Raw genomic sequence first — 26,341 nt, 5'->3', positions numbered from 1 at the left:
AAGCAGAGATATTTGAAAGAAAACTGGTACAGTTTAAGGAAAAAACATTTCCAAGCAAACATTCTATCAGCAGGCCCTCTTAACTGTCTTCCACAACCCACTGAGGACTGGAAGAGAAAAGTTATTCTTGTTCCATTCATTTTGTTTAGGGTCAGAGTGAGCCAGAGCTAAATGTCAGAGTGCTTCCTGTTCTGATGACAGATAGCCATGCTTGACCTATGATAGCTACAGGAAACCATATCAAGCCCACCTGGGGGAAAGGGCAAAACTGCTTCTAGCTCTCACCATCTTCTCTTTATTACCACCAAAGCCTCTCACCAACAGAACCAGAGGAGAATTCCAAACCTTGACTCTAGTTAGCAACCCCAGGTCCCCAGAAACACCACTCTCCCGTATCAGTTGAAATTCCACCCAAAGCAATCTCTTCTTCCAAGATAGTAAAGTTACAAGCATAAACGTCCTACAGTATTCTATTTTTTTCTAGATAAGTTTGAATGGTGAGAATAGCAAGGTTCTAAAATATGCAGTTTCCATCACATTAGCTTATCCCATTGAGAATTTCTTCCTATTTATGGGTAAAGTTCATTCATTTAAATCTATCCAACTGGCCTCTGCACCATATATTCCTATTTAGTGAAAAAAGAAGTGCCATTGGCAAAGGAAAATATAAGGAGTAAAAATGATATTTCCTCTAGGAAACTATAATAATGGGAAACAACCACTATCTATAATAGGATTTGCCACAGACAGACTACATCTGATAACTCAGACCTTAAAAGTAAAAACATACTTGAAATTTTCATGTCAATATTTACAAGATTTACTAGGAAGTCACGCTACTTGGCACAAGTCCTATTTGAAAAATATTTTTGTAATAAAGATAACAATCATATCACTTTATAAAATTATTTAAAGATAATTTTCCATTTTATGTCAAATCACTGTTGCTAATATGTACATGACTATCAGAAGGTACTTCTTCATGAGTCCTAAATTTAAGCAGCTTTACTTGTTAGTAGTAGCAGTATGCATGGAAATAACTAGGAAAAAAGACTATGGCAGCCACAATGAATTACTTTAATAGATTAAGGTACCCTAGTCCATGCAGGATTTAGCAAAGCAGGCAAAGAAAGTACAACTATGAAAGGAACTGAATTTTCCACCAGCAGTTAGTGCTGCCCTGTTAATTGCAAAGTAAGAAGTTAAAAGAGCAATTTCTACTCATGAAGACTAGTGATAACCCACATTGCAACAACTGATATCAAGTTGCATGATATGTGATGTGGAAACTAACTTCCTTTACAGCATCAGCTAGTTTTATGAAGCTCCTAATGCAAAAAAGTATAGTTGGCTAGAATGGATATGGGACTAGCAGCATCTTCCACTGGAAAAACAAATGTATCAAGTACTTAAAGTTATTTAAATCGGAGTAATGACTTGGTTAGTTCAACTTTGTTACTTAACCAAAGAAGGAAGTTATTTGAAAATTATGCTTAGGACAAGACAGGCTGGTAAAAGAAGAGAAAGTATTTTCAGAAGAATCTTAGATATATGCCTAAAAATGATTTACTAAAATAGAACACAAAAGATTACTTGCGAGGCAAATAAAAATGCACAAATAATTCTTAGGATGACAGTTATAACTGTTTAAAATATAGTCACATATTTTTTAAAAATGGGATGTAGGCTTCTGGTTATATAAGAATTATATAAAGTAATTTGACAGATCCTACCTTTTTCAGGAACCGGACACCGTAAGTAAATACGTAGAGGTAAAATGAAAATCTCCACCTGCAGAAGGTTAAAAAAAAATATTATGACATCCAGTCTATATATGTCTCATAATATATTCTGAAATATGTGGGTGAATGAAGTCCATTAAATTTGCCTCTCCAGGGATTAAACTTGTTGTGCATTAGCTGTTGAACACATATGTGCATGGCTTACACCAAATATTTTAAATATTAATCATTCATAACTTTTTTTCATTTACTGAATTTGCCCATTTTCTCATCTTCCCTTTCCCCAACATGTGAATTTCTCTTGCTAATTACTCTGAAGGGATATAGTTCAACAATATGAAGATATTCAAATAATTTATCTGATTCAGACACTAGTGACTTAACTAATGTTCATGTTTGTTTAGGAAGGAAAGGAACTGGGAAGCATTGGGATTGAAGTAAATTATATTCCATGCATGTATGATTATGTAAAAATGAGCCCCAATATTTTATATAATTATAATGCACTAATAAAAACATAAAAAAGAATAAAAACTTCAATATTCTAAAATTGGGTAAGTTTCTTTTGTCTTTTAAACAATTGTTTATCGACATCTTTGTGGATGTTGCTACAGGAAGTCATATAGATTTCAATAAGAAATATTACAATTGTTAAAAGTAATCATACCTTTCTAAACTGCATCTACCTGGTAGACTTTGTTTTTAAATTAAAATCATTTTATGTTTTCTTTAGATTTTAAATGATAGAAATGTTTCAAGAATGTTGAATTATAAGATATGTAGGTGTGTATTTGTTTGTTTATTTATTACAAAAAAATCCCCCTCTTACCCTAGTACTCAATTTCTAATTTTATTCCTGTACTCTCTGTGAATAGCTGTGCCTTTAAAAGCTGACTGGATTTCACTGCATACGATTCCTGAGCTTATGCTGTTAGTGGAAACTTGGGATTTTTAGGAGTTTTAAATGAACAAAGTAGAAAATGACCAGTCAGTTCAGTCCATCAGAAGGCAATTCACTTTTTGTGTTTGTAAACCATGTAAAAATTTCAAATAGGGTAACAATGAAAGGTGATCTTAGGAGATGATTCAAATGATGTACAAGATTATCTGGAGGAAATGACACCTGTATTCAGATAAGAATAAGGAATAATGATAGTGAGATCCAAGGGAGACACAGGCAGACTCATTCACGGACTAACCAACTCTTCACATATTCTGGACTTTAATCAGAACTAACTTTTGGAAAAGAGCTTTGAACTTCAGGGTTGAAAACAGTCAACAATTCATAAAGCCTGAATCCAAGGAACAACAGTAGAAACTGATGGAAACAAAAATGATTCCACAAGTCTCCAAACACTAATAGAAAAGCAAGGATTCTAAAACCGCACATAAAAGCCACTAGTAAGTAGACATGGCTTGCTTATTCATTAAAGTAAAAAACTTAACTTTAACTTCATCTTCAATTTCAGTTTCTTGGTGGTTACAGATAAGAGTGATTTGAGTCAAATTCTAGGTAGAAGTGGGATGGCTTCACGTGGGGCTCTATGCTTGATTTAAATGCTGTACTGTAGCTGTTTTGAAATTCTTATTTGTTGGACAAGGGGTGCCATGTTTTATTTTGCATTAGGCCATACAAATTACATAACTGGTTCTGATTATGAACATAGATTATCCTAACTTTGGGTGAGGCTGTTAATATCCCTTGACCTTAGTCTATCTTTAAAGGTAGATTGAGTTTATATTGTAATGATGACTCAAGCATTTGGTAGCACCAGTAATCTCTACTTTTCTCTAGTCCCTCCCTCTACTTATTGCATTGAACAAGGCTACTTGATGGATTGCCTTATTTTTCTGGTCCTTGGAGGCAACTGAATTTGTAACTTCTTTATTAAATCATTTATAACAGCTGTTTCAGCTCTAAGACTACTGTTAGTAGGCAGTGATCAGGCAGCTTTTATGTATAATAAAAATTTTATAGAAGTCATTGGAATTCCTACCATTACTTAGGTACATTTTATTTCAACACTAGAATGACCCAGTTTTCCTAAGACATAGGTTCTATTACAGGAACACTGATGCCTCTATGATTTGAATAACAACTCATGATGAATATTTACAAGGCAGAGTATATTTTCACAAAATATTTGCAGGAAGCAAGATTTTAAAAGTGCTGTGTAACATGAAAAAGTACTTTGCCTGTGGAGTTTCATATAAGCTACACTTAATTTTAAATGTTTGCCACCAGCCCCTGGTAGAGGCTCTCCCAACTTTGTACTAAAATATCTCCACAAAGAGAAAAAAGTAAAGAAGTTTGCAATCATACAAGGAAGGAAAATATTACCAGCAACTTTTTTTTTGCTAAAATTAGAATAATTTTACAACAGTAAAAGAATAAAATGAGGTTTAATGAATGTGATGAGAGGTAACAAAAAACAAGCTGAAATCCTTAAAGCAAGTAGGAAATGTATCTGCATATCTCTCTTTCTCTGTTTTCTGTCATCTTGAACAGAAATGTAAAAATCTGTATCAGTCAGAAACCTAGACAGCTCTTTTTCATGCAAGGTGATGCCTCTTGAGGCAGCAGGAGAATCTCCCACCCCATGGGTTAGTGATTGCAACTTTATTTTAACAACTGGGAAGAAGGGGAAGTACTTTGCACCCTGGCAGTGTCAGTGGCAGATTTAGAGACAAGATGATCTTTGAAAGTGCTGCATTCTGAGTGTTGGAGTTCTTATATAACTCATATATAAAGTAACAGAGAACAAGGCATTGGAGATACTTACATGTCTGAAAGTCTTCTAGTCCATTGAAAATAGGTCAGAGTCCATAAACAACCCCCTGCTATGAGGTCAGAGATCTAAAAGGACTTTTACTAAGAAACAGGAGCACAGTGAGGCTAAGGACAACCCATGTATTCTCTTTTGGAGAGGGTCTGGTTGAATATTTCCAAATTCAGGAATAAAAATAACAGCTAAAAGTCAGCATGGGTCTACTAAACAGTACTGAATATGGAAAGTAACAAGCATGCAAATTTTCAAAGGAAGCACATCTATAGTTTCCTAAAGATAATTTCCTCTAGGAATCAAAAGTAATTTTTAAAAATGTATTTGGCAACGTTGATATGATACAAGAAGATATGACCTCTTAAAACAAAAGTAGAAAGCCATAAATCCATAAAAGTCCTCTGGTAAGATAAAAAGAAATTATAGATAGAAAAGAAAAGAAAAAAAAAGAAGTATTACATGGATTCTAAAACTGAAAGGTAGCATTATCATCCAAGTGGGGAGAAGTGATTGCAGAACACATAGGAAAAATTAAATCACTGGTGTATAGAGGGTAAATATCCCTATGAGGCCATCTGCAAAAAGATCCTAGGTCTGAGGGACCAGAAAGAACAACAACAACAACAAAAAGTCAATTATAACTGTTTCTGAGAAAACATAAGTGAAGAACTGGAGGGGAAGTAATAATCCAAGACAAATTGACAAATTAAAAAAAAAAAACCTAAACTGAAAAAAAAGGAGAACTAAATTTACTCCAAACAATATCAATTCAAAGTTCCTTTCTGAAAAATTTTTTAAGCTGAGGAAAAAAAAAAAAAGAAAATCCTTCAGTATTTACAAAGGAAAACAAATACAAGTCAAAACACAAATCAGGGGCTGGGGCTAGGGCTCAACAGTAGAGCACTTGCCTTGCACATGTGAGGCACTGGGATCAATCCTCAGCACCACATAAAAATAAATAAAAAAAAATAAAGGTATTGTGTCCATTTACAACTAATTATATATATATATATATATATACACACACACACACACACACACACACACACACACATACACACACACACACAAACACACACAAATCAAAGGAAAATGAGTCACTGTCAAAGGAACAAATGTCCAATTGGTCTTAAATTTCTCCTCTGGATTATCAAATGCCAGAAAAAGAGAAGACTGAAAGAAAGCAACTGCCAGCCAAACTCCCTTTCATTTGTAAAGGAATTTGAAAGATATTCTCATATTTAAAGGCTCAGAAAAGACATCACTCATTAACCTTTACTAAAAAAATTAGGCTAATTCCAACCCACTAAGATACAAATAGAAATAAAGAATGCTAATGGTATCATTTTAGAATCAAAAGAATATATTTCATTAGTAAAGTGAAATAATTGCAGTAAATTTCATTGCCAAATTAAATGCTATTGTTATTAAGGAATAAAGTAAGATATTTAATAGTAATCAAGGGATTATTCCTCAGACTGTATTAATGAAAACAGGGAATAAGAAGGGAGGCATTAAATCCATTCTTGTTGGACAACTTCAAGCCATTGTTGATTTGATAACAAGAGAAATAACAATGAAGGAATATTTTTATAGAAACTTAAAGATGACTCCTGGTTAAAAATGGTAAACTGAATACAAATTTTCTTCAGTGCCTTTATGAATATACCACTAAACTAGCAGAAGAAGGGTTTTGATAAGCACAGCATGAACTTCCAAGGACAAGAAAGCAGGATGAAAGAGGATTCTTCAGCCTGGAAAGCAGAAGGGAAGGGGTAATAGCTTAGTTAGCAGAATCAGGAGCTAAGTCAGTGCTAAGTAGTCCATGGTGGGTGCTCAGAAGGATGACAGAGTCCCAGGAAGATTCCAGATGAGGAAAACAATTGTACAAGGAAGCAGCTCCCGTTGGGAACAGGGTCCCAGGGGCCTTGCCGTTGAGCACTGACTCTAAAATTGGTTTCTCTCAAATTTGGTAGAATTAGAGCACACTCCTTTGCCTAGAGAAGTCAGCATGTTCCACTGCATTTGCTTGGATGTGGAAGCCTTTTATATCCATCAAACCTGAAAATTAGAATAGGAAGCTAGTAAAAACCACCACTGAATCTGGTTTATCATCCTTATACAACAAGGCTGAACAACTCTTTTTTTTTTTTTTTTTGTTAAAAATCAAGAATGATCAAATGTGCCATAAAAGCAGGAAATCAGGGCATTGGGCTCTTGTTTCCTGCTGCCAGGTGTCACCCAAATGGCACAGGGATCCTTAACTACAGAGGGGATCTTGAGCTCAACTCAGCATGCCATTTTAGGGAGGGCAGGGCAGAATGCAGAAGTCACCTCATTCACAACACTTATGTAAAGTGCTTCTTCTCTGCCACCAGCAATTCTAGGTGATTTATAAATAGGAAGTCATTTAATGGAGCTACTTCACACAGCAAGGCAGGCACCATTATCATCATCATCCCTACCTTCTTTTTTCAGATGAGGAGAAAAGCCAAAAGAGGTTTTATAACTTGCTGAAGACCACACAGCTAATAAGGGGAGTCAGGATGGAAGGAAGGCAGTGTGATTCCTGTATCCAGGCTCTTAACCTTAAGGCTATGCTGCTCTGCCTGATTTTACACACCTGAACGGAAGACAATGCCTTCAGCTAAAATGGTTTTCTAACATGGTAGGCATTAGTGGACGTCATAGGTTGAGAGCAGTCTACTTTGACCAATGCAAACAGACTGCTTACAAACCTGGGGACTAGGGAGGACTGCTCTGCTACTTCTTTTCAAGACCAGGGCAGTTAAAAATAATATGAAGCTTACCAACCAAAATCACAGTGATTACCTCCTGGGGCCTTCTCCACACTATCACTTACCCCTCCACCTGCGGAAACACTAGCCTCTTTCAGGATTTATGTCTAATGCTGCTTGTTCTGCGAAGCCATGTTTTCTTAGTGCTGCAACCCTGGAAAACACTGCAACTTTCTGATGTTATTTTCTTTCCTCATCTTTGATTATAGCCACAAACCTTTGACTTGCTTGTGAGTTCTAAATGCCTTAAGAATGAGTCTTATTTATCCTTGCCTTTCTGGTAGCAAATATTACCTTGCTCCTCAATTGACCTCTGAGTTTTTATTAAGAGTACGTGTTCCCTTCATTTATTTAATTCTACATTAACCAAACTAGTCCTTGGTCAAATAACTTATCAACTATTTCCAGGAACTATACAAAATGAGCAAGAAAGGGAAGAGGTATGACAATGGAATGGTCTAAGTAATGAAAAATATTGTTATTTAGTGCAAAATTAGGGCATACTGTCACAATCCAAAAAAAAATGACAGTATGGTTATTCTTTTCTCTAAAATTGAATTAACTTGGAAATTTTTTTCATTTAGTTCTTCTATTACCTAAACAAAAATAAACAAGGGTTGTGGCTCAGTGGCAGATCACTTGCCTCGAACATGTGAGGTACTGGGTTCAATCTTTAGCACCACATAAAAATAAATAGACAAAATAAAGATATTGTGTCCATATATAACTAAAGAATATTTTCTTAAAATATAAATAAACAAGATTAGCTGGGTGCAGTGGCACACACCTGTAATCCCAGTGGCTCAGGAAGTTGAGATGGTAGGATTGAGAATTCAAAGCCAGCCTCACCAACGGTGAGGTGATAAACTACTCAGTGAGAGCCTGTCCCTAAATATAAAAAGGGCTAGGAATGTGGCTCAGTGGTTAAGTGACCCTTCTACCAATAAATAAACAAACAAACAAACAAGAATAGCTTATTTCTTATCAAATATGAGAAGTGAAGTCGTGCTTATATGCATGGCCTGAAAATTTTTCTTTCACAAAATTTAATGTATAATATAAATTATTTTGCTATATCTTAGAAATTGTTACAAATGACACAAAATTATGCAGTTGGAAAATGAGAATGTTTTTAGAAATAAATTATAATGAACCTTATTTATTGGTACTTTAAAATATGTACACCTATCATTTTACTTCTAAGCCCAAAGTAGACTATTTTTCTATTCAAACTCATAGCTGACAACTTTTATAAAATAAGAACAATGCTATGGGAAGTATTGAAGAATGAAATCTACCAAATTGTGCTATTTCTATGTACAAATCTACCACAATGAATTCCACAAAAATAAATACATAAATAAACATATGTATGTCAAGGCTGTTTGAAGATCTTTTTTAATTAAAAAAAGATATGAACAAAACTGCATTTCAGACATACTTTATACTTTTCCAGTAAATTACCACTGGACTTATAAAAACTCCAAGGGGGTTTCTGTATAGATATAGTCACTTCCACAAAGTTTTAATATAAAGTAATTGGTGTCTCAGTCTTGATATGAATAGTGATCTTGGAGAAGTACTTTTTACTTTCAGTTGGCTTTCTTTAGAGCTCACCTATTGTTATACAATAATATAAGTAATTGCTGGCATTTGTTGAGCACTTACTTTGTGCTGATACCATCCTTAAGAGTCTCACATATTAAATAATTAGTAAATCACTTACAACATATGAGAACCCTATGTGATAGATTCAACTGTCATTCACATTTTATATGTAAGATAGAACTTGAGTAACTTGTCAAAAGACACTTAATAAGTGGTAGATTTTAGATTCAAATCCAGGCAATTTGATTCCAGAAACCATTTTCTTTTGCACTAAATATCAATGATTTTAACACATAAGTTATTTTACTGTGAACAACATTACAGCTCTTCCTCCTACCACTATACACAAAAATCAATGGAACTATTCTGAGAGCTGCTGTCCCTGTTTCAGCTACAGAAGGAAAGCAAAGGAGATGGGTGCCCTCTCTTCCTTGCTCAGCATAATGCAATGCACACATTTCAGGTGAAGTGACTTCCTGAGAATCCTACTGAGAGGTGGTGCTGTGAATGTATGTTGCTCACCCTAACAGGAAACGGCTCAGGGAAGGCCCAGTTGTGGCCTTAACTACTGTGCTTTATTGTAAGTTTAGTATTTATATACACACAAGTCAGAAGTATCTGCTCCTCCATTTTTTAATTTTCTCAAACCAGAGACTATTTAACAGCTAGATAGAGACCTTAGGGGTCATCTACCCTCTTGCTCTACAGATTAGGATGAGGACCCAGAGAACTGTGTCTCATCTCTACATTAGAGGGAACTTGGTTAAACAAGTTACATACCAGGTCTTCTTTATCTACATCTCCAGGTTTTGTGGCCTTAAGGTTCCAAGACTAGAAAGGGATAACTAACTAAAAATATAAGAAAAAATAAAACATCAGATAACCCATTCTGAGAGCCTATTCTGAGAAGGCAATATAATATTCATTAGTGAACAGACATCACACTTTATAAATTAAACCAACACCTAAATTTATTTTTTGAAAGTTGTTGCTTTCAACCTTTTGTTTTGTTTGTATGGATGGTGGGTTGCATTTAGGATTTGTGAAACACAACAAGTTCTTTCCCTTGTTTTGCAGTTAGCAAGCCCAATGAAGTCTTCCTACCCCATTGCACTGTGTTGATGATGCAGACTTATACTTCTTTTTCATGCCCTACAGGCCTAAGTACCTCCCTCCAAAAAAGGATGGGGGATATATATTAATGATATATCTTTTTTCCAGGTTTATTGAGGTATAAATGACAAAATTGTGTGATCTTAAGGTATACAACATGATGATTTGATTACTTTGTGAAATAATTAACAAAATCAAGATAGTTTTAAACATTTGTCACCTAACCAGTGTATTAGATCCCCTGAACTGATGTATGTTATAATTGAAAATCTGTTCACTTTGACCAAAGTCTTCTCTTTTCCCTGCCTCTGGTAACCGCTATTCTACTCTGTTTCTAGGAGTTCAGTCGACACCATATTTTAACGTGAGGGCAGAACTGAAGTCTTTATTGACCAGCTGATTGGTTTCATTCATCAGAAAATATTTTTGAAAGCATGACTTTTAGGTCAATAGTCTCCTTTTCAAGCAGTTTATGTTCAGGCTGATTACTCTTGACACTGATTTGACTACTTGAGTACAACTAGGGAGAAAGTAAATTAACTCTAGTTTGAAAAACATGTCATATATCTTAAAGAATGAAATAAAAGTGAGATTACGGATTTCTTTTAGGAAACTCTGATATACAATCTAAATTCCCAGGGTAGTTTTCAAACTTGTATTACTTTAGGAGTCCAAAGAAATACTATAGCTGGGGGAAAGATGTTATTCTTCCCAGGGACTGATCATGCAGACCTGATTCCAGCCTTGAGGCAAACATTTCCTGAAATTATTCTACCTCCATCAATTATTCACTCTGTGGCTCCAAAAAAGTTTTCCTCCTTTGCTGAGGGCTCAGCTGTTTCTTTGTTTGAGAAGCAAAAAAAATTAACAAGGCAGTAACAGAGGTTGGAGGGCAAAACTATTCAGTTTGCGTTCCCAGATCAAATGTGAACTTAATTTGATCAGTCTTCATGGAATCACTGATTCAAAAACTACACTTAGCACTCATATAAAGTCTGATGATATGCAAAAGAATGACACAATTTTCATATGCATACATAAATACATATGTAACAAAAAATCACAAGGAAATACAAACAGTATATTCAGGGTAGAAATGACTTCTGAAGGGTAGAGAATAGAGAAGGGACATACAAGGACTCTGGATGATTCTCTTTAGTCTTTAAAATAAGGCTAAAGCAACTCACCAGGTTGAGGCAGGAGGATTGCAAGTTCAAAGCCAGCCTCATCAAAAGTGAGGTGCTAAGCAACTCAGTGAGACTCTGACTCTAAAGAAAATACAAAATAGGCCTGGGATGTGGCTTAGTGGTCCATCTGAACTCAGTGTCCCTGAGTTCAATCGCCAGTATCCATCCCCTTCCCCCAAAAAAAAGCAGGATTGGATAGAACACAGTGGAGTTTTGTTATCTTAGTCTCTCTGGTTGTTATATTATTCTCAGTGTTTTGAAATATTTCATTAACAGATGATATAAATAAGAATTATGCTTACTAAAAATGCATTATTCTTTTTCCTTCTCATATCCCTAGAAACCTTCAATGACTTGCTCTTTATGCTGACACTCCATGCATCCTTTCTAAACATCATAACTAATTTTATTGTTTTCCTGTCATTACAGTCACACCTTTAGAGATAAAACTGCCTAAGGATTGAGTAATCAAGGTTTGGCTAAGGGAAATGATTTATACATTCCAGCATTTGCTTTTTGGCCTCTAACATTTTTCAGATCTTCAAAATACTGTAGGAAATAAAAGAAATGGGCAACTAGGAAATAGGGATAGGAGGGAAATTTTTGCTAAATACTCTTTCCTAACTATTGAATATTGTACTTTGTGAATTTATCACCTGTCAAAAGTTAAAATAGAGCTGGGCATTATGGCTCATGCCTGTAATCCCAGTGACTGGTGAGGTTGAGGCAGGAGGACTGAGAGTTTGAAGCCAGTCTTAGCAACTAAGCAAAGTCCTGAGCAACTTAGTGAGACCCTGTCTCAAAATAAAAAAATAAAAGGGGTTGGGAAAGTGGCTCAGTGGTTAAACCCCACTGTGATCAATCTGTAGTACCCCCACCCCCCCAAAAAAAAGTTAAGATAAAAATTTAAATAAAAAAATATGATCTGGAGCTATAACTGCTAACATGGAAGACATTATAGTATTTAGTGGGAAAATATAATTAGAAAATAATATGAGTATAATACATATTATGTATATTTTGTTATATGTACATATTTTATGTTACATGTCTATATATATATATATATATATATATATATATACATACACACACACACACACACACACACACACACACACACACACACTGATATAGTATCGTAAGAGAAACAATAAAATTCCAGCTGTGATTTCATCTTAAAAAAAAACTGCCCTTTGGAAGTGTTTCAGATAGAACATACATTTTGTACTTAACTCTGATTCTACTGTGCTCAGTATTTTTACATTTGACTCTGTTTTGTTCCTGGGTTCTATTAACATTATACTGATTGTTTCTTCAACCCTGTGTCAGGATCCACATTTTTCTTTTCATTTTTCTTTCTGGCTGCCTTTGTCAAGCACCCAGCAAGGTAGAATTCAGCATCGCTGACGTTGGTCTTTTCTCTTCAGTCTTTCTGACATCATCTTAGTTGTACATCTACTCAAAATGCATCTGCCACAATTCAGTGTCCACAAATAACACATTTTTAGATGATTCTTCCTATAAAATTGCGTCACTCCTAGAATTTCCCTGAATATAGACTAAACTTATCATTGTAAGCTTAAAGTCCATTTAAGCTCATTTGAATGATTATAATTTGTGAAAATCAGAAAGAGACAAGCGAACAAGTTCTTAGCTAACAATTTTCTAAGGTAAGGATTTTAAAAAGGAGTAAAACAAACATGGCTTGCCCACTGCCCCAAATAAATTTAGTCAATATGACTCTGAAGCATGCACTTGCAAGTGTCACAATTTTTAAGTGTGTCCCTGAGGCAAAAGCTGCCAAATATTTATAACAGTCTAGAATTCAGATTCATGTCCTGCATCTCTGACACATCAAGTGCTTCTGTAGTCTCTAAGATATTCTGTTTTTCTGATTGGAAAGCAGATTGGAGACAAAGTGACACTTGCTGAGCACTGATGTTGTGATTGCATATGACAGAAAATCGGAATCAGTGACACTAAAGTTTTCAAAAATTAAGTACATTTGATTTTAAGAAGGAAGTGAATTTCCCTTTCTCTACTTCCCTGTTTGTGTCCACTCCTTGCCACAGATTCTACTGCACATTTCACCATAGGACATGAGACTGAGCAGGGGAGCTTGCCCAGGGATACAAGTGGAGATCATCATGTTGCTCCAAACCCATGCCCACAATTGCAGTGAGAGATTTCCTGAGTTTCTTCATCTGAAAATAAAGACTAAAATGCCTGTTTCTTAATATTTTTAGGAGAATTCAACCGGAAGGAAGAAATTAAGTTTAAAAAAGGAGATGGACAGAAATGGATGTTAGGGTTATTGATGAGGCTCACTATTAATTTACCTGCCCTGATGTACCACTCTTACCATGCACACATTTAAAATCATGTGTCATCTTCTTGAGCTTTGATTATGAGAGATGTGTATGTGTGTGTGTGTGTGTGTGTGTGTGTGTGTTTGTGTATTAGTAAGTATGTACCTGTGCATCGACACGTATGCTTATAAGCATATACATATATCATTAAATCTGTGTATGTCAAGGATTGTCCAATTACAAACAAATGTAGTTGTACAGCATTCTGACCAATAACCATTATTTTCTACTTGGAAAAATTATGTCCCTTGGGAGAAAGGGACATAATTGGACTAACAGTCTGTCATCCTGAGAATTTTCCAACAAATGTCAACCCAGACTCCTGCATAAGAGAATAAGCCATTTTACAAAATCTAACCCAGCTACAATACACACAAGGAAATTCTTGGCTGACTGGTTTGCATCATAAAAATTGTACACTGATTGGAAGAGTTAAGTTGCCCACATTGTAGCTATATTCATACTGCAGCACGTCATGATCTAAATAATGAACACCATTTTTCACCATGGGTGTAGGAGGACAGACTGAACTCCCCATTTGAAATGAGCATCATGATTTCTTGTACTAGCTTCTACACATGGTATTACACATATTAACTGGAAAGCTATACTTAGAAAATAGTCAGCATCATGAAATAATGAGCAACCACGTGACTGCCCATCAGGAAACATTGCAGGCATCCTCTGATGCTCTCAGGGTCAGCTCAGGTGATCTTGGCAAGCTCAAGTCTCTTCTGGAGAGGCAATCAAACTTTCTAAGGGTTTGAGAACTCATTCCAAGGTTTCCATTAGTTAAGTCCTATGTATTGATCCTGTAATATTTGACAAAAGTGGCCATTCTCCTTTTCTTGAATTACTGCTGCTTTGCTCTTGTACAGAATGTCCTTGATCTATCAACACTAGAGACACTCAGCTCCATGCTCAACCTTACTCTGGGTGAACTTGCCCACTGCCTATAGGTTCTGCAGTTGCTGGGCCTGACAGCCTCCACAGACCTGGACACTGAAACATAGGACCACTCCATCATGTGACCACCTCAGTCTCCAATTCCCAAATCCAACATTTGTTATCTTTCTCCCATACATCTTTCTGTCTTCCATTCCTGTCAAGGACACTATTATCCACCCCCAAATCCTTGCCTTGAGTCTTCTTTCTCCTTGAATCCACTTATCCCATCAGTTATCAAATCTCAAAATTCTACTTTGGAAATACCTCTTTTGTTTACTTCCTTTGCTCCATCTCCTCAGACTCTTTCCGAGAGCAGCACATCTAGTCTTCATCCTTCTTGATAAGGTGGGCTATCATTAGCGGAACACCACAAACAACCATTTAAACCAGGCTGTTGAGGGATGAATCTAACCACAAAACAAAACAGTCACATGGTACAGAAAATCTGCTTTGACATGAATGAGGGTTCCTCTTCCAACAACACATCAACAAGGAAATCCAAGGTATATTTAAGGAATAGCTTGCAAAACACAGAAACACAACAAGAGGACTTGGCAGTCTTAAGGAATGCTGTCCAGATCGATTGCCTACATTCTGGCACCAAAGGGCAAGCCTTTACAGTCCAGAGCCCAACACTCTCAATGCCCCACCACTTTTATATTCTCAGTCATACTCTTTCTCAGAATATCCTCTACAAGGGGCAACTTATGTGTATCTGTGACCTCACCTCTTCCTTAGCTGGGGAAAGCTAACCGACTCCTGCCCTAGCCTAACCAGGCTCACCTCTTTAGAGTGATTAGACAAACCTCATTCCTGTTTCATCATATGTTGATACATTTTTTTTTAACCATAACCTAATCCTGAGTTTTTTAATCCAACTCAACTTTTCATGATCTTCCTAAAATTTTCTCTGGTTTCCACTTCCAACATAGAAGTGTTTGTCCCTATGAGATATTGTTCTAACACTAAGACAACATATATTAGAGTTATCCCTTAAGTAACTGACAACCAATTGGATTTTTTTTCAGCTTTAAGTGACAAATCTATGTTTTAAATCTTCTAGGCAACACTAGCTTTAGAGAGGCAGAGTTCACACCCCTGGTTAGAAGACTGTATCCACATTTTTTCAGGGAGCCTGTGTGCTGGGGGGGGGGACTCCCTGTGCTTCTACTCATCATATGCAAAGTCAGATGATAATATCTACTTCAAAGGGTCAGAGTAAGGATTAAATAAAGAAATATTCATTAAGTAGTACAATTGGCATGCAACACATAGCAAGTACTCAATAACTCATAACATCCCTGTTTTTATGTAGCAGATATGTTACATAGACCTAATAGAAGAAATTCTGAATTAAATTATTATACAGACTACCAAACCAGAATATGATTCTAGGACAGACATGTCAGATCAGATGTGAAGAAGATACAGGTTCAAAGGAAACCTTCATTCTTCTAAAGCAGTTAAGCAGCAAGTTTTACAAATGAGAAACTCTCAGGCTAAGGATGTGGCTCAGGGGTACAGCACTTGCCTAGTATGTGTGAAGCTCCAGGTTTGATCCTCAGTATGGCAAATAAATAAATAAATTTTTCTGAATGGCCACATGAAAGACTCAGTTGCTTTTTTTTTTATTAAATGTATGTGTCTGAATTTAACTGACTTTATCCCCCTTGTTTGCAGTTTAAAGTTATTTAATGTTTTATGTTACAAAACCACTTGAGATTGCTACTACATTAAATCTGTACATTGTACAATCAGCTCCAGAGTGTTCAGAACAAAATGTAGTAAGCCTGGGATGTGAAAAGTACAGCTGTGGATTTCCATGGCAATGTAATGTTATAAATAAGAAATGATATGTGGATAAAGGGACCACCAAAGACATACAGATGAACAAAATGAGCAGGGAAGCATGGAATTTTCATGGATGAAAATTCACCTTTATTTTCTACTGATCTAATGAATTCTTGCTTAGTTCTCAGAATATGTCTACCTAACAAAATTAGAGAAGTCAAATCAAAGACATTATATTTGTAATTGTGCTAATAACCAGATGGCTATTCATTAAGCATGAGCTATTAAGGGTTTGGTAAATGCCAAGACATAGTGCTAGGTGCTGAGAACGTAAGTATGAATATGTCATGATGTCTCCCTCAAGGCCATGAAAACTTACTAAGCTGCTTATCACTACAATTTTGTGCTCTTACCTATTCTAAGAAGTCCTTCTCATTTTCTGTCTGCAATCCAGTTTGCTGCAAATGCAGAGAGTAGTCTTTATTTCAAGGTCATCCTACCCTAATATCATTAAGGGAAAATGCCTATAGAACTCAGAAGAGTTGGTGATCTTAAGGAACACTGTCCAGATAGATGGCCAAAGGCACTGTCACCAAAGAATAAACCTTTACCAATTCAGAGACCTACACTTCCAATGTCCCAGTGCTTTAATATTCTCAGCCAACCTGTATGTCAGAATGTTCTTGACAAGGGGCCATGTTGGATCTGGAAATCTCATTAGGATGGACATGAGAAACAATCTGCCCCTTTGGTTGAGGTAGGAAGAGAGATTGGCTGGGTAGAAAAGCAGGAAAGGAGCAGGTAGCATACAAACCTGAGAGAAAGTGTCATTGAGCTAATTGTTCTAATCCTCTGAAGACTCGGGCAGTTGTACTGAGTAGAGAGAAATGGGCACACATCATCAATGGCTCCCAAACACAAGGTAGAAAAGGGACTGCCATTAAGAGTATGGAGGTCCTTCCTTCATTTTTGTGGATCAGTGAAGAAATAGCTAATGGGGATGGGAGCTGAAGGTGGCAAGGTCTTTTCTGGTACCAGTTAGAACCTAAAAAGGACTTGGAGCTAAAAGATTTTGAAATAATTAAGCGTATATAAGGGTACAGTTTGTTTCTAATAGATCTCTTTACTTTCAAATAAAAGGGCTAATAAAAACATATCAATGAGAAAAAAGGAATTATTACAAAAAATACACAGCATATTGCCAAAGTTTTCCTTATAATTTTTAAGTTTGGAAGTGTAAAATGGGAAGGAGGACTTAGGGAGTGGGTAGGTAGGGTACATGGTGAACAATCTATAAGAAACTTACAACTAGAGTTATTCTAGCAAATTGGGCATGCAAAGCCTCTCAAATAATGGTATATGCTAATGGGAAAACAACTTAATACAAAATTTATTTCCAATTCCTCTAGAACATAGATATTAGATAATTCAAAGCAGAGATACACATCTTACAGCAAACCAATTCTCAAGTGGTTCCTTGTAATCCCTTGTACATATTTGGTATGTGATGGCTTTGTAACAAATATGCTTTTTTTTCTTTGCTCCATTGCATGATTTAGAATGACATTATTTCCTGCTGCTTCTAAAAGTCCTTTCATGTAGAACCTTCCATTAAATGGAGCAGCACTGCCAAGAACGGAGATAAGGAGAAAGGAAGGATGGCATGCAGATTTTCTTAGAACCAAGCCAAGCTATTGGAACTTTTTGCTAAAGGAGTAAATAATTAAAACCGGCAGCATTCCTGGAAGTGATTTCTAACTCTAAAATTGGGCCTATTCACGACCAGCTTGAGATTCCTAAGAGAACAACTCTGAAGACATTTATGAGTGAAGTCCAGCTATTCAATCATTAAATCCCACCTCCAGACACTTACTCTGCTCCCTACTAGCCCAATGCGGGTGTCTCTTGAGGTGTTAGCTCTGCTCTTGATCTCCTTCATAGGCTGCTCAAAGACTATCTCCCCTAGAAGGTCTGGTCAGCACCTCTCTGCAAAGCTGTCCCTCTTCCTGAAACTCCTATAGCACCCACTCCATCTGAGGAAGGTTTCAGGATTCTTTCTTTATTAGCAATCAGACCACCTTAACACCAATAATGAAACAACAATAAAAATGTCTGTCTTCTAGCCACTCTTAAGTGTGTTCCCATGTGCAATTCTATTCTGTCTATCATAGCAACACTTCTAGATGACAGCCAAGATTTTCCCCTTATAGAAATAACATGCAGCACAGAGAACAAACAGTGTACCTGAGGTCACCAGCTAGTAGGTATGGAAGTAGGGAGCCAAACTCAAAGTGTTGCCCAGAATGTCTGACTTTATTTTTTTAATATATTTTTTAGTGGTAGATAAACACAATACATCTATCTATCTATCTATCTATCTATCTATCTATCTATCTATCTATGTGGAGCTGAGGATTGAACCCAGTGCCTCACATGTACCAGGCAAGCACTCTACCACTGAGCCACAACCCCAGCCCACAGAATGTCTGATGTTAAATGAAGCCTGTGCTTTCTGTACAAGAGTGCTCTATTATTTTAACAACAAATATATAACACTCACTGCGTAATTTCCACTAAGATAGGCTTCTAAGCATTTTTTCATGTCTAATTCATTAATCCTCACAAAAAATCCCACAAGGTCGATATTATTATCATCCCTCTTTTAGAGACATGAAAGGAGACACAGAAAGATGGACCAACTTGCCTGAGCTGCATGTCTGATAAGCAGCAGAGAGTCAGGGCTGGGTTCTTCACCAGTTTGCAAGACTGCCCCATCATGCCACCTAACTGCTTCAAGACATTTACATTCAACTCCCCCCCCCCCCCAGTCCTCTCATTCTTTTTATATCATAAAGGAAAACCTTGAGAGGAAAAGAGATTTTTTAAAGGGATGAGTGGTGTGACTGCACAATAAAAGAAGCTGTCCACTGCTTGGCCCTGACAATCTTGGGAGGATGAAAGCCTCAGGCTGTCCTAAAGATGGAACCAACTATCCAAGATCACTTCCTTCCCTTGAATCACTTTATCAGTCATACTCTAAATGAAAACGGGGAAGCAAACAAATATAGACAGCAAATACATCTGGAGCTACCTCGAGCTCTGGTATTGTGTGGATATCCAAAAAAAAGAAAAAAAAATTACTCAAAGAGGTGAGGCTGCCACCAACCATACTACTGACCCCACAAGTTCCTACAAACCTCAGTTTTGGAATATAATAATTAAAATGAGAAAAATATTATAAACTACTTCTATGTTATGAATTCATAATTCATATTTCAAGATGCATTGCCCTTCAAAAGACACCATTAGGAAAATAAATGACAAACCAAGAAAGGAGAAAACATTTGCAAGTCACATTTAATAAAGGATTTGTATCCAGAATACATAATAAATTCTTGAAACTCAATATCAAACCCTAATTTTTAAAAACTTAGCCAAAGATGTAAACAGACATTTCCTCAAAGAAAATATATACATGGACAATAATCACATGAAAAGATACATTATTCATGAAAGAAATATGAATTAAATCTACAATGAGATTGCCACTTCAAACCTAGGAGAATAGCTGTGATCAAAAAGACAGCAAGAAGTATTTGAGCATGTAGAGACAAAGAAACCCTCAGCCTCACTGGCAAAAATATGAAACGGTGCAACATCCCCTTTGGAAAATAGTATGATTGTTTCTTAAAAAGTTAAAAATAAATTTACATATGATCCAGAATTTGCTAAATTTCAAGTATCTCCCCAAGAGAAATGAAAACATACTTCCACAGACAGACTTGCGTGTGATAGTTCATAGCAACATTTTTTATAATGCTCGTAATGGCTAAGAAGCACAAACAGCCCAAATTTCTACCCAATGATAAATGGATTAAAAAAAGGAGTTATATCCATTCAAAGTGCCCTTAGAAGCAATAAAATGCACAAAACTCGAAAACATTATGCTAAGTCCAAGAAGTCAACACAAAAGACTACATACCAGAAGATTCCATTTACACAAAATGTCCAAAAAAGACAAATCTAAGGAGACCAGGAAATAGGCTAGTAATTGTCTTGGGGCTAGGGATGAAAGGGGATGGGGACTGATGGCAAAAGGGCACAAGTTATCTTTTGGGGGTAATGTTCTAAAACTGGATGGCAATGCTTATTTGCCAACTTAAAAAAATCATTGGATGTACCCTGCAAACAGGTAAATTTATGGTATATAAAATTATACTGAATGAAACTGTTTAAAACAAGCAAACAACACTGTCTCTGCTCCCTGCCTTGGCTCCAGCTCCAGCCACTCTCACTGGGTGCAGGTCTCTTACCCTGGCTTGTCCATAGTTACTCCATTTGCTCCAGAGAAGAATCAGCTCTAACTGGCTTCTCTGATGCATTCAAAAGCACAGAACAAACATTGAAGAAGAGGGAACTGGCGCCCAAAGTATTTTATGATGGAAGTAAACACTTAAGAAATATTCCATGTGACATGAGCCCAGCGACAACTCATTTAAATTGGATAATATTCTCCAATTCCATTCTCTTTGCATACTTCCTATATATATTGTTTAGGACACAACTGTTTGACTTTTTAATTCGTTGCACAAACCCTTTATCTCCCCTTTATTGATCTTTGAAAAGACTGCAAAAATACAAGACATTTGTATTTAAAGATCCTAGTTTTGATTACTAGGAGAGAAAAAAAAAGAATTAAACAAAATAAAAATCAGAAGATATGCCTATGACATCACTGCCAAGGCCATGGATTGGCAAACTTCACCAGGAAGGGTCAGTTAGATCTGTGGGTCAAGAGGCAAAAATCAAGGATATTATGCAGTATCTACATTTACCATTTAAAATGTAACCATTAAAAAAAAATATAAAAGCCATTCTTATCTCACAGGTTGTATAAAAACACGTTTGTCAACCCCTGCTGGAGATACACCCCAAACACACACACACGGACACACACCCATACCCATACTTACACCAATCTAGCCAAACACACTTTACTGTGGTAATGTGGAATTAGACCTTTACAAAGCTATGTTTTTGAAAGACACAACTTTTTAAGTAACCACAACCTACAGAAGAAAAGTGTTTATGACTTTCAAGTTGGAAGGGAAATCAGGCTAAGGGAAAGCACTAAACTAAAGTACTGTAATTAAGAGTGGATTTAAGTAATGTAAAAATATTTAAACCTTTGTTTTGTCTTCTCACAGAGATTGAGAATGACTTTCTCACTCATATTTTGCATCTATTTTTTTTCCTTTTCATTTCAACCCCTGTCTAATAACAGTTCTGCATGATTCCACTATACTAATAATGGAAAAGCCTTTTTTTTCACTATTGATCTGACTATCAATCAATAAAATGCTGAGATGAACACCTAGAGACAGACTTGTGTACAGATTATGGACTACGGTGAACACAGCAGCCCACAAACTAGGCCCATTGGCCAAAATTCTATTTCTTAAACTTACCTGGCTCTAGGATCACAGGACCCTTGGGGGCCTTCATTCTGAGCTCTACCCTTTCAATCTCCTAAAGGCCACGGTGGTTTGGGCATTGGGCCAACAACGATGGCCTAGCTTTGCTTTTAAAGCTGTCACTTCATGGAAGATATAATCAGGTGTCCCACTGGCAGCTGTGAGAGGAAATGACCTTCCAAGATGCTGATGTTAAAACAGCACCAAGGAAGGCCACTGTCAGTGGAGGGGTAAACGGGCGGCAGTGAAATCTAGCATATCCACAGACATTAGAATCTCTCGAAAAATCAAGGCACTTTTTAGCTAAATCATCCTTTGATTTTTTTTTTTTCAATTGTTTCAGAATACCAATCTAGCCAAACACACCTTACTGTGGTAATGTGGAATTAGACCTTTACAAAGCTATGTTTTTGAAAGACACAAGTTATTAATCTACCCACATGCTTCCTGGTAATGATTCCTGTACTTATTTTCCATAAATGTTACAAATATTCCTTGAAGTACCTAGCAGATCGTTCAAATCTCTCACTAACCAAGGTAAGTGACTTTTCAGGATGATTTAGATGATTCCCATCAGCCATGGAAAGGGAAATGTTCAAATATGGAGGAAAGGTCCCAACTCTCCACACCTCAGTGAGCCCTCTGAGTACATTTCATTTCCCCTTTCTCAAAATGATAAGATATTAAGCGAAAACATCACAGTATTACAAACATCACTGGAACATTCAAGTCCAAGGAACAACAGCTGGGTAATAAGTAGGTCAGGAAGTATAAGCTTCTGCTTCCCCTTTAGTAGAAGGGGAGATCGTTTACCTGGGAAGGCTGAAGTGGAGGGATGGGATGATTTCCCCAGTCCCTTTGAACTACGTGGAGGTGGACAATCTATACCTTTCATCAAACATAAATTCACAGAATGAATTAGCTATAACAGGCTTCAGATGTGCCCAAAACAATTTCCCTGAAATGATAACATTATAAAAAACTTTTCTTTGGATGGTGACCTTCCAGGATTGAGAGGTTAGAGCTGGGATTTTGTAAAATGTTGCCCAAGTCCCAAACGGCAATTACCAAGGTCAAACTCAAATGCTGTGCACGAATGGCTACAACCCTGAACTTCACTCCCATCAGATTTTCCCTGTCCTTGATAAACTCCTATGATTCATGAGTTCAAATGAGTTTACATCCATTGACCACTCTGCATGTATAAATACTTATTACTTTTCTCACTTCCCTGAAAGCAAACAATACATGTGAATTATTCAATTTAAAGTCTGAATGCTAGCGCTGCATAATTCTGGTTGCTCAAAATTGTTATTTGACTACAAGTTCCTTTGTAAAAAGTCTAACCACATAGCTAGGTTGATCTGGGTGATCTTTTAATTATTAAAGTTATAAAGACGTGGCTTAAACTAAAGCTATTGTTTCCACCAATGGGCCAATATCATGTTAGCACTTTTATATGTAGTGAAGATACTAAAATTATGAAGTCCTACAGCAGGCAGGTAAATTATGTGACTTTTAGTTGTGCTCAGAGATATATTTCAAAAATATTTCTATGTTCCTTAATTTTTGCTAAATTCATTTTTAGTATGTCACTTGATCTAAAATAGATTATGAAAACTAATTTCCTTGTATTTTTTAAATGAGAGAAAGAGAAAGAAAGAATAGGCCAATGCTCATGTTTGGCAATATCCTCACCATAAGCAACCACCTTCCTCATTCTCATTGCAACTATTAAAATATGTGTACAATGCAGGGATTGCCCTCAGAACCCCCGTCCAAACCAGCTTCATTGACTTAGCATTTCACTTAAAGCATTTATGCTTTTATAGTTTAGAAGGACAGTAAATTTTATTTCATCAGTGCTTTTTTTTTCTGGAAGTCATTTCAAATATTCTATTTCTGTATTTTCAAGCTCAAGCTTGCATGAAAAAATATAAGACCTGTGAATTAAATTTGACTTTTAAAGGGACCAAGATAAGACCAAGAAATTGGTGTCTCCTTGAGCAGTTTCAATTTCTTTATCTTCAAAATGAGACAGCTAGACTGTGGGAATGCTAGTGCTGGGAAACTGTTTATTCAGAATTCACTATGAGTCTTTGTCTTCAGAAAAATTCACCAGCAACCAGCAGATGGGCATTATTAATATGTGTAAATTAAAGTCTGAGTTAACAACAAGTAAAGAAAGAGATCTGTTGATTTGAGAGTCACAGTTGTACTGGGACTAGTTCAAAACTGTTTCCCAGAGTACGCTGTGACCTTATGTGGGAGATTGTACTGACGTTTTTAATGGATTTTAGGTGATAAGAGAAAGCCACCTGTTCTTGTCAGCTGACAATAGATATTTTAATGCACCTTTGTGAAGAGGAGTACATTCAGCCAATTTGCCTCGATGAATCATAAGACGTAGGCTGAAGTGTAGCAAGTGCGGGTGGTAGGGACGGGGAGGAAACTGATAAGAGAGCTGTGGATTCCAGGGTGATGATCCTGCACTTGCTCTGCAGAGCAGTGGGACCCAACCCCTGGGGTCTGTTTGCATGTGGTGTTTCTAGACACACTGGAGATGTTTTGTAATATATTGGTAAACAGAGATGGAATAGTAGTTAACTTTGCTCAATGACACACAGAAGTAGAAAAATGGGCTTGGTCATTACTTTTATAATCCTTACAAAGGCACCAGATCAATTCAATTCAACCTCAAAATTTAAGGAGTGCGAGACACCGTGTTAGATGCCATAGGAAATGTAGAGATGCCTTTAAGTAACGTAAAGTCTAAAACCTCTGGTCAAGCGGTGAGATGGAAGAAATATACAAATAAGCACAATTACAGATGACATATGAGATAAATACTACTGAGGTGCCTTTGAGATTTCAGAGGAATGAGATGCCAGGCGCCAGAACAGTGAAAATGTTTCAGGGCTGTGGGGATATATGAAAAGGGCCCGGAGCAACAACACAGATGTTGAGAGGCATTCTTCTTGCTTTAAGAGGGTATGGTAGTTTCTAACTGCAGAATGAGAAGTTGGGTAAGTTTCCCTATGAATAGGCAGACACCACGTCATCTATAATGCTTACAGAATTTATGATGAGATGGAAAAGGAAGGGATAAAGAAACTAAAACATATTAAATAGAACCTTCATTGTGCCAGCTAAAATGCTATGACAGCCCAAAGAGGTTAGTGAGCGTTGGTCGCTGTGTCTAAGTGTTATCACCAGTCAAATGAGTCCTAGGTTTTTGCCAGAGGAAATCAGACTCTATCCCAGGGGAGACTGACTTCAAAGCTCATGCTGGTCTCAAGTCTCCACCAGTATGAAGCCAATTATCTAAAAATCTTGCTCCTAGGGGCAGGGGGAAACCTTGGGCTAAGGACGTTGTTGGCTATAAAAATGCAAATATCCCTGGGTCAAATCACACATTAAAACATTATCAAGTATTAAACTCTTGCAAAATCAATTTGTAAGGAAGCTGGAAGTACTTCTTTGAAGATAGCAGAGGGTTGGCTGGAGAAAAAGAGCACAAGAGCAGGGCTGAGATTTCTGTACCCCTCCTGAAAGTTGGGTCCTTGACAGCAAGAAGATTCTGGATAAAAGGAGAGGGGCTGAGATACAATGAGGACTTATCTCTGTCAAATCAAACTTGACATAGTAGAAGCAGTGTGCCAGCTACTCTCCTTCTTTCAAAAATCCTTGAAAGGAAAGAATTTCCTCCCCAACTCCCCCAAGAAAATCAAAACTCATCTAGAGGTCACAAATGCATTTATTGCTCTTTGGAAAATGCCAGGTCCACAGCCACATACTCCATTTTCCTCCAGCCACTCTGAATGCAGTCCTTGTTTCCCAACACACCCTGCACTGAGCTGCTTCCATGCCCTTGCACTTGCTATTGCCTCCACTGGATTACATACCCTGCACCTATCACCACCCCAATACGACACTGGCTCTAGGGCTTGTCACAAACCATTGGAGCCCATTCTGATTTTCTGAACTTCACATATACCTCCATCCAGGAACTCTTTCGAGGCTTAGTTTATGTTTCTCTTTTTGCATTTACTCATTTCTCTTTGCTCCTGAGTCAGTTTTGCTCTTGTCTTATGCCTATTACTCTTGCGTTAATCTCCTTGAAGGGAAAGAGCTCATCTCTACATCACCAGCTCCACGTCCTGCTCATATTCAGAATTCAGTAAGCATGTGTGACATTTAATTAAATCCACCCAAGACTGTCAAGCAGGTTCCACATGTGAAGTTTGAGATAATGTACCCTTTTTATTGGTACATATTAATTATAAGCAAGAGACAGTTCTTAATAGAGTGAGTACTTTATGGTCTAGAAGGGTTCATAAAGCCCTCAAATTTTCATGTGTAAGACTTCAAGCATACACGAACCTATATAAAGGTTTCAAACATGACTACACAGATCTTTAATGAATGTCAGTAAATTATCTCTTTCCTGAAATTATCTCTTGAGAGCAATGGGTTTTAATCTGAAATGACTGAATTTTGCGGAGGGGGGAAATGAAAGGTAGTA

General features: G+C 36.8%; 1 protein-coding gene across 2 annotated transcripts in view; it reads right to left on the bottom strand.

Moving 5' to 3' along the window:
* The window catches only part of Cers6 (ceramide synthase 6), a 273,609-nt gene that overhangs the window by 112,910 nt on the left and 134,358 nt on the right, over positions 1-26,341 (bottom strand). For both annotated transcript variants that reach the window (XM_026389568.2, XM_026389569.2), the window contains exon 4: positions 1,734-1,791. In XM_026389568.2, the coding sequence (XP_026245353.1) occupies positions 1,734-1,791 (58 nt within the window). The remainder of the gene's footprint in view (positions 1-1,733; positions 1,792-26,341) is intronic.

This window comes from Urocitellus parryii, chromosome 1 (genome assembly GCF_045843805.1).
Source record: "Urocitellus parryii isolate mUroPar1 chromosome 1, mUroPar1.hap1, whole genome shotgun sequence".
NCBI lineage: Eukaryota > Metazoa > Chordata > Mammalia > Rodentia > Sciuridae > Urocitellus > Urocitellus parryii.
Note: the sequence above shows the minus strand (reverse complement) of the source record. Positions and strands in the feature narration are given on the sequence as shown.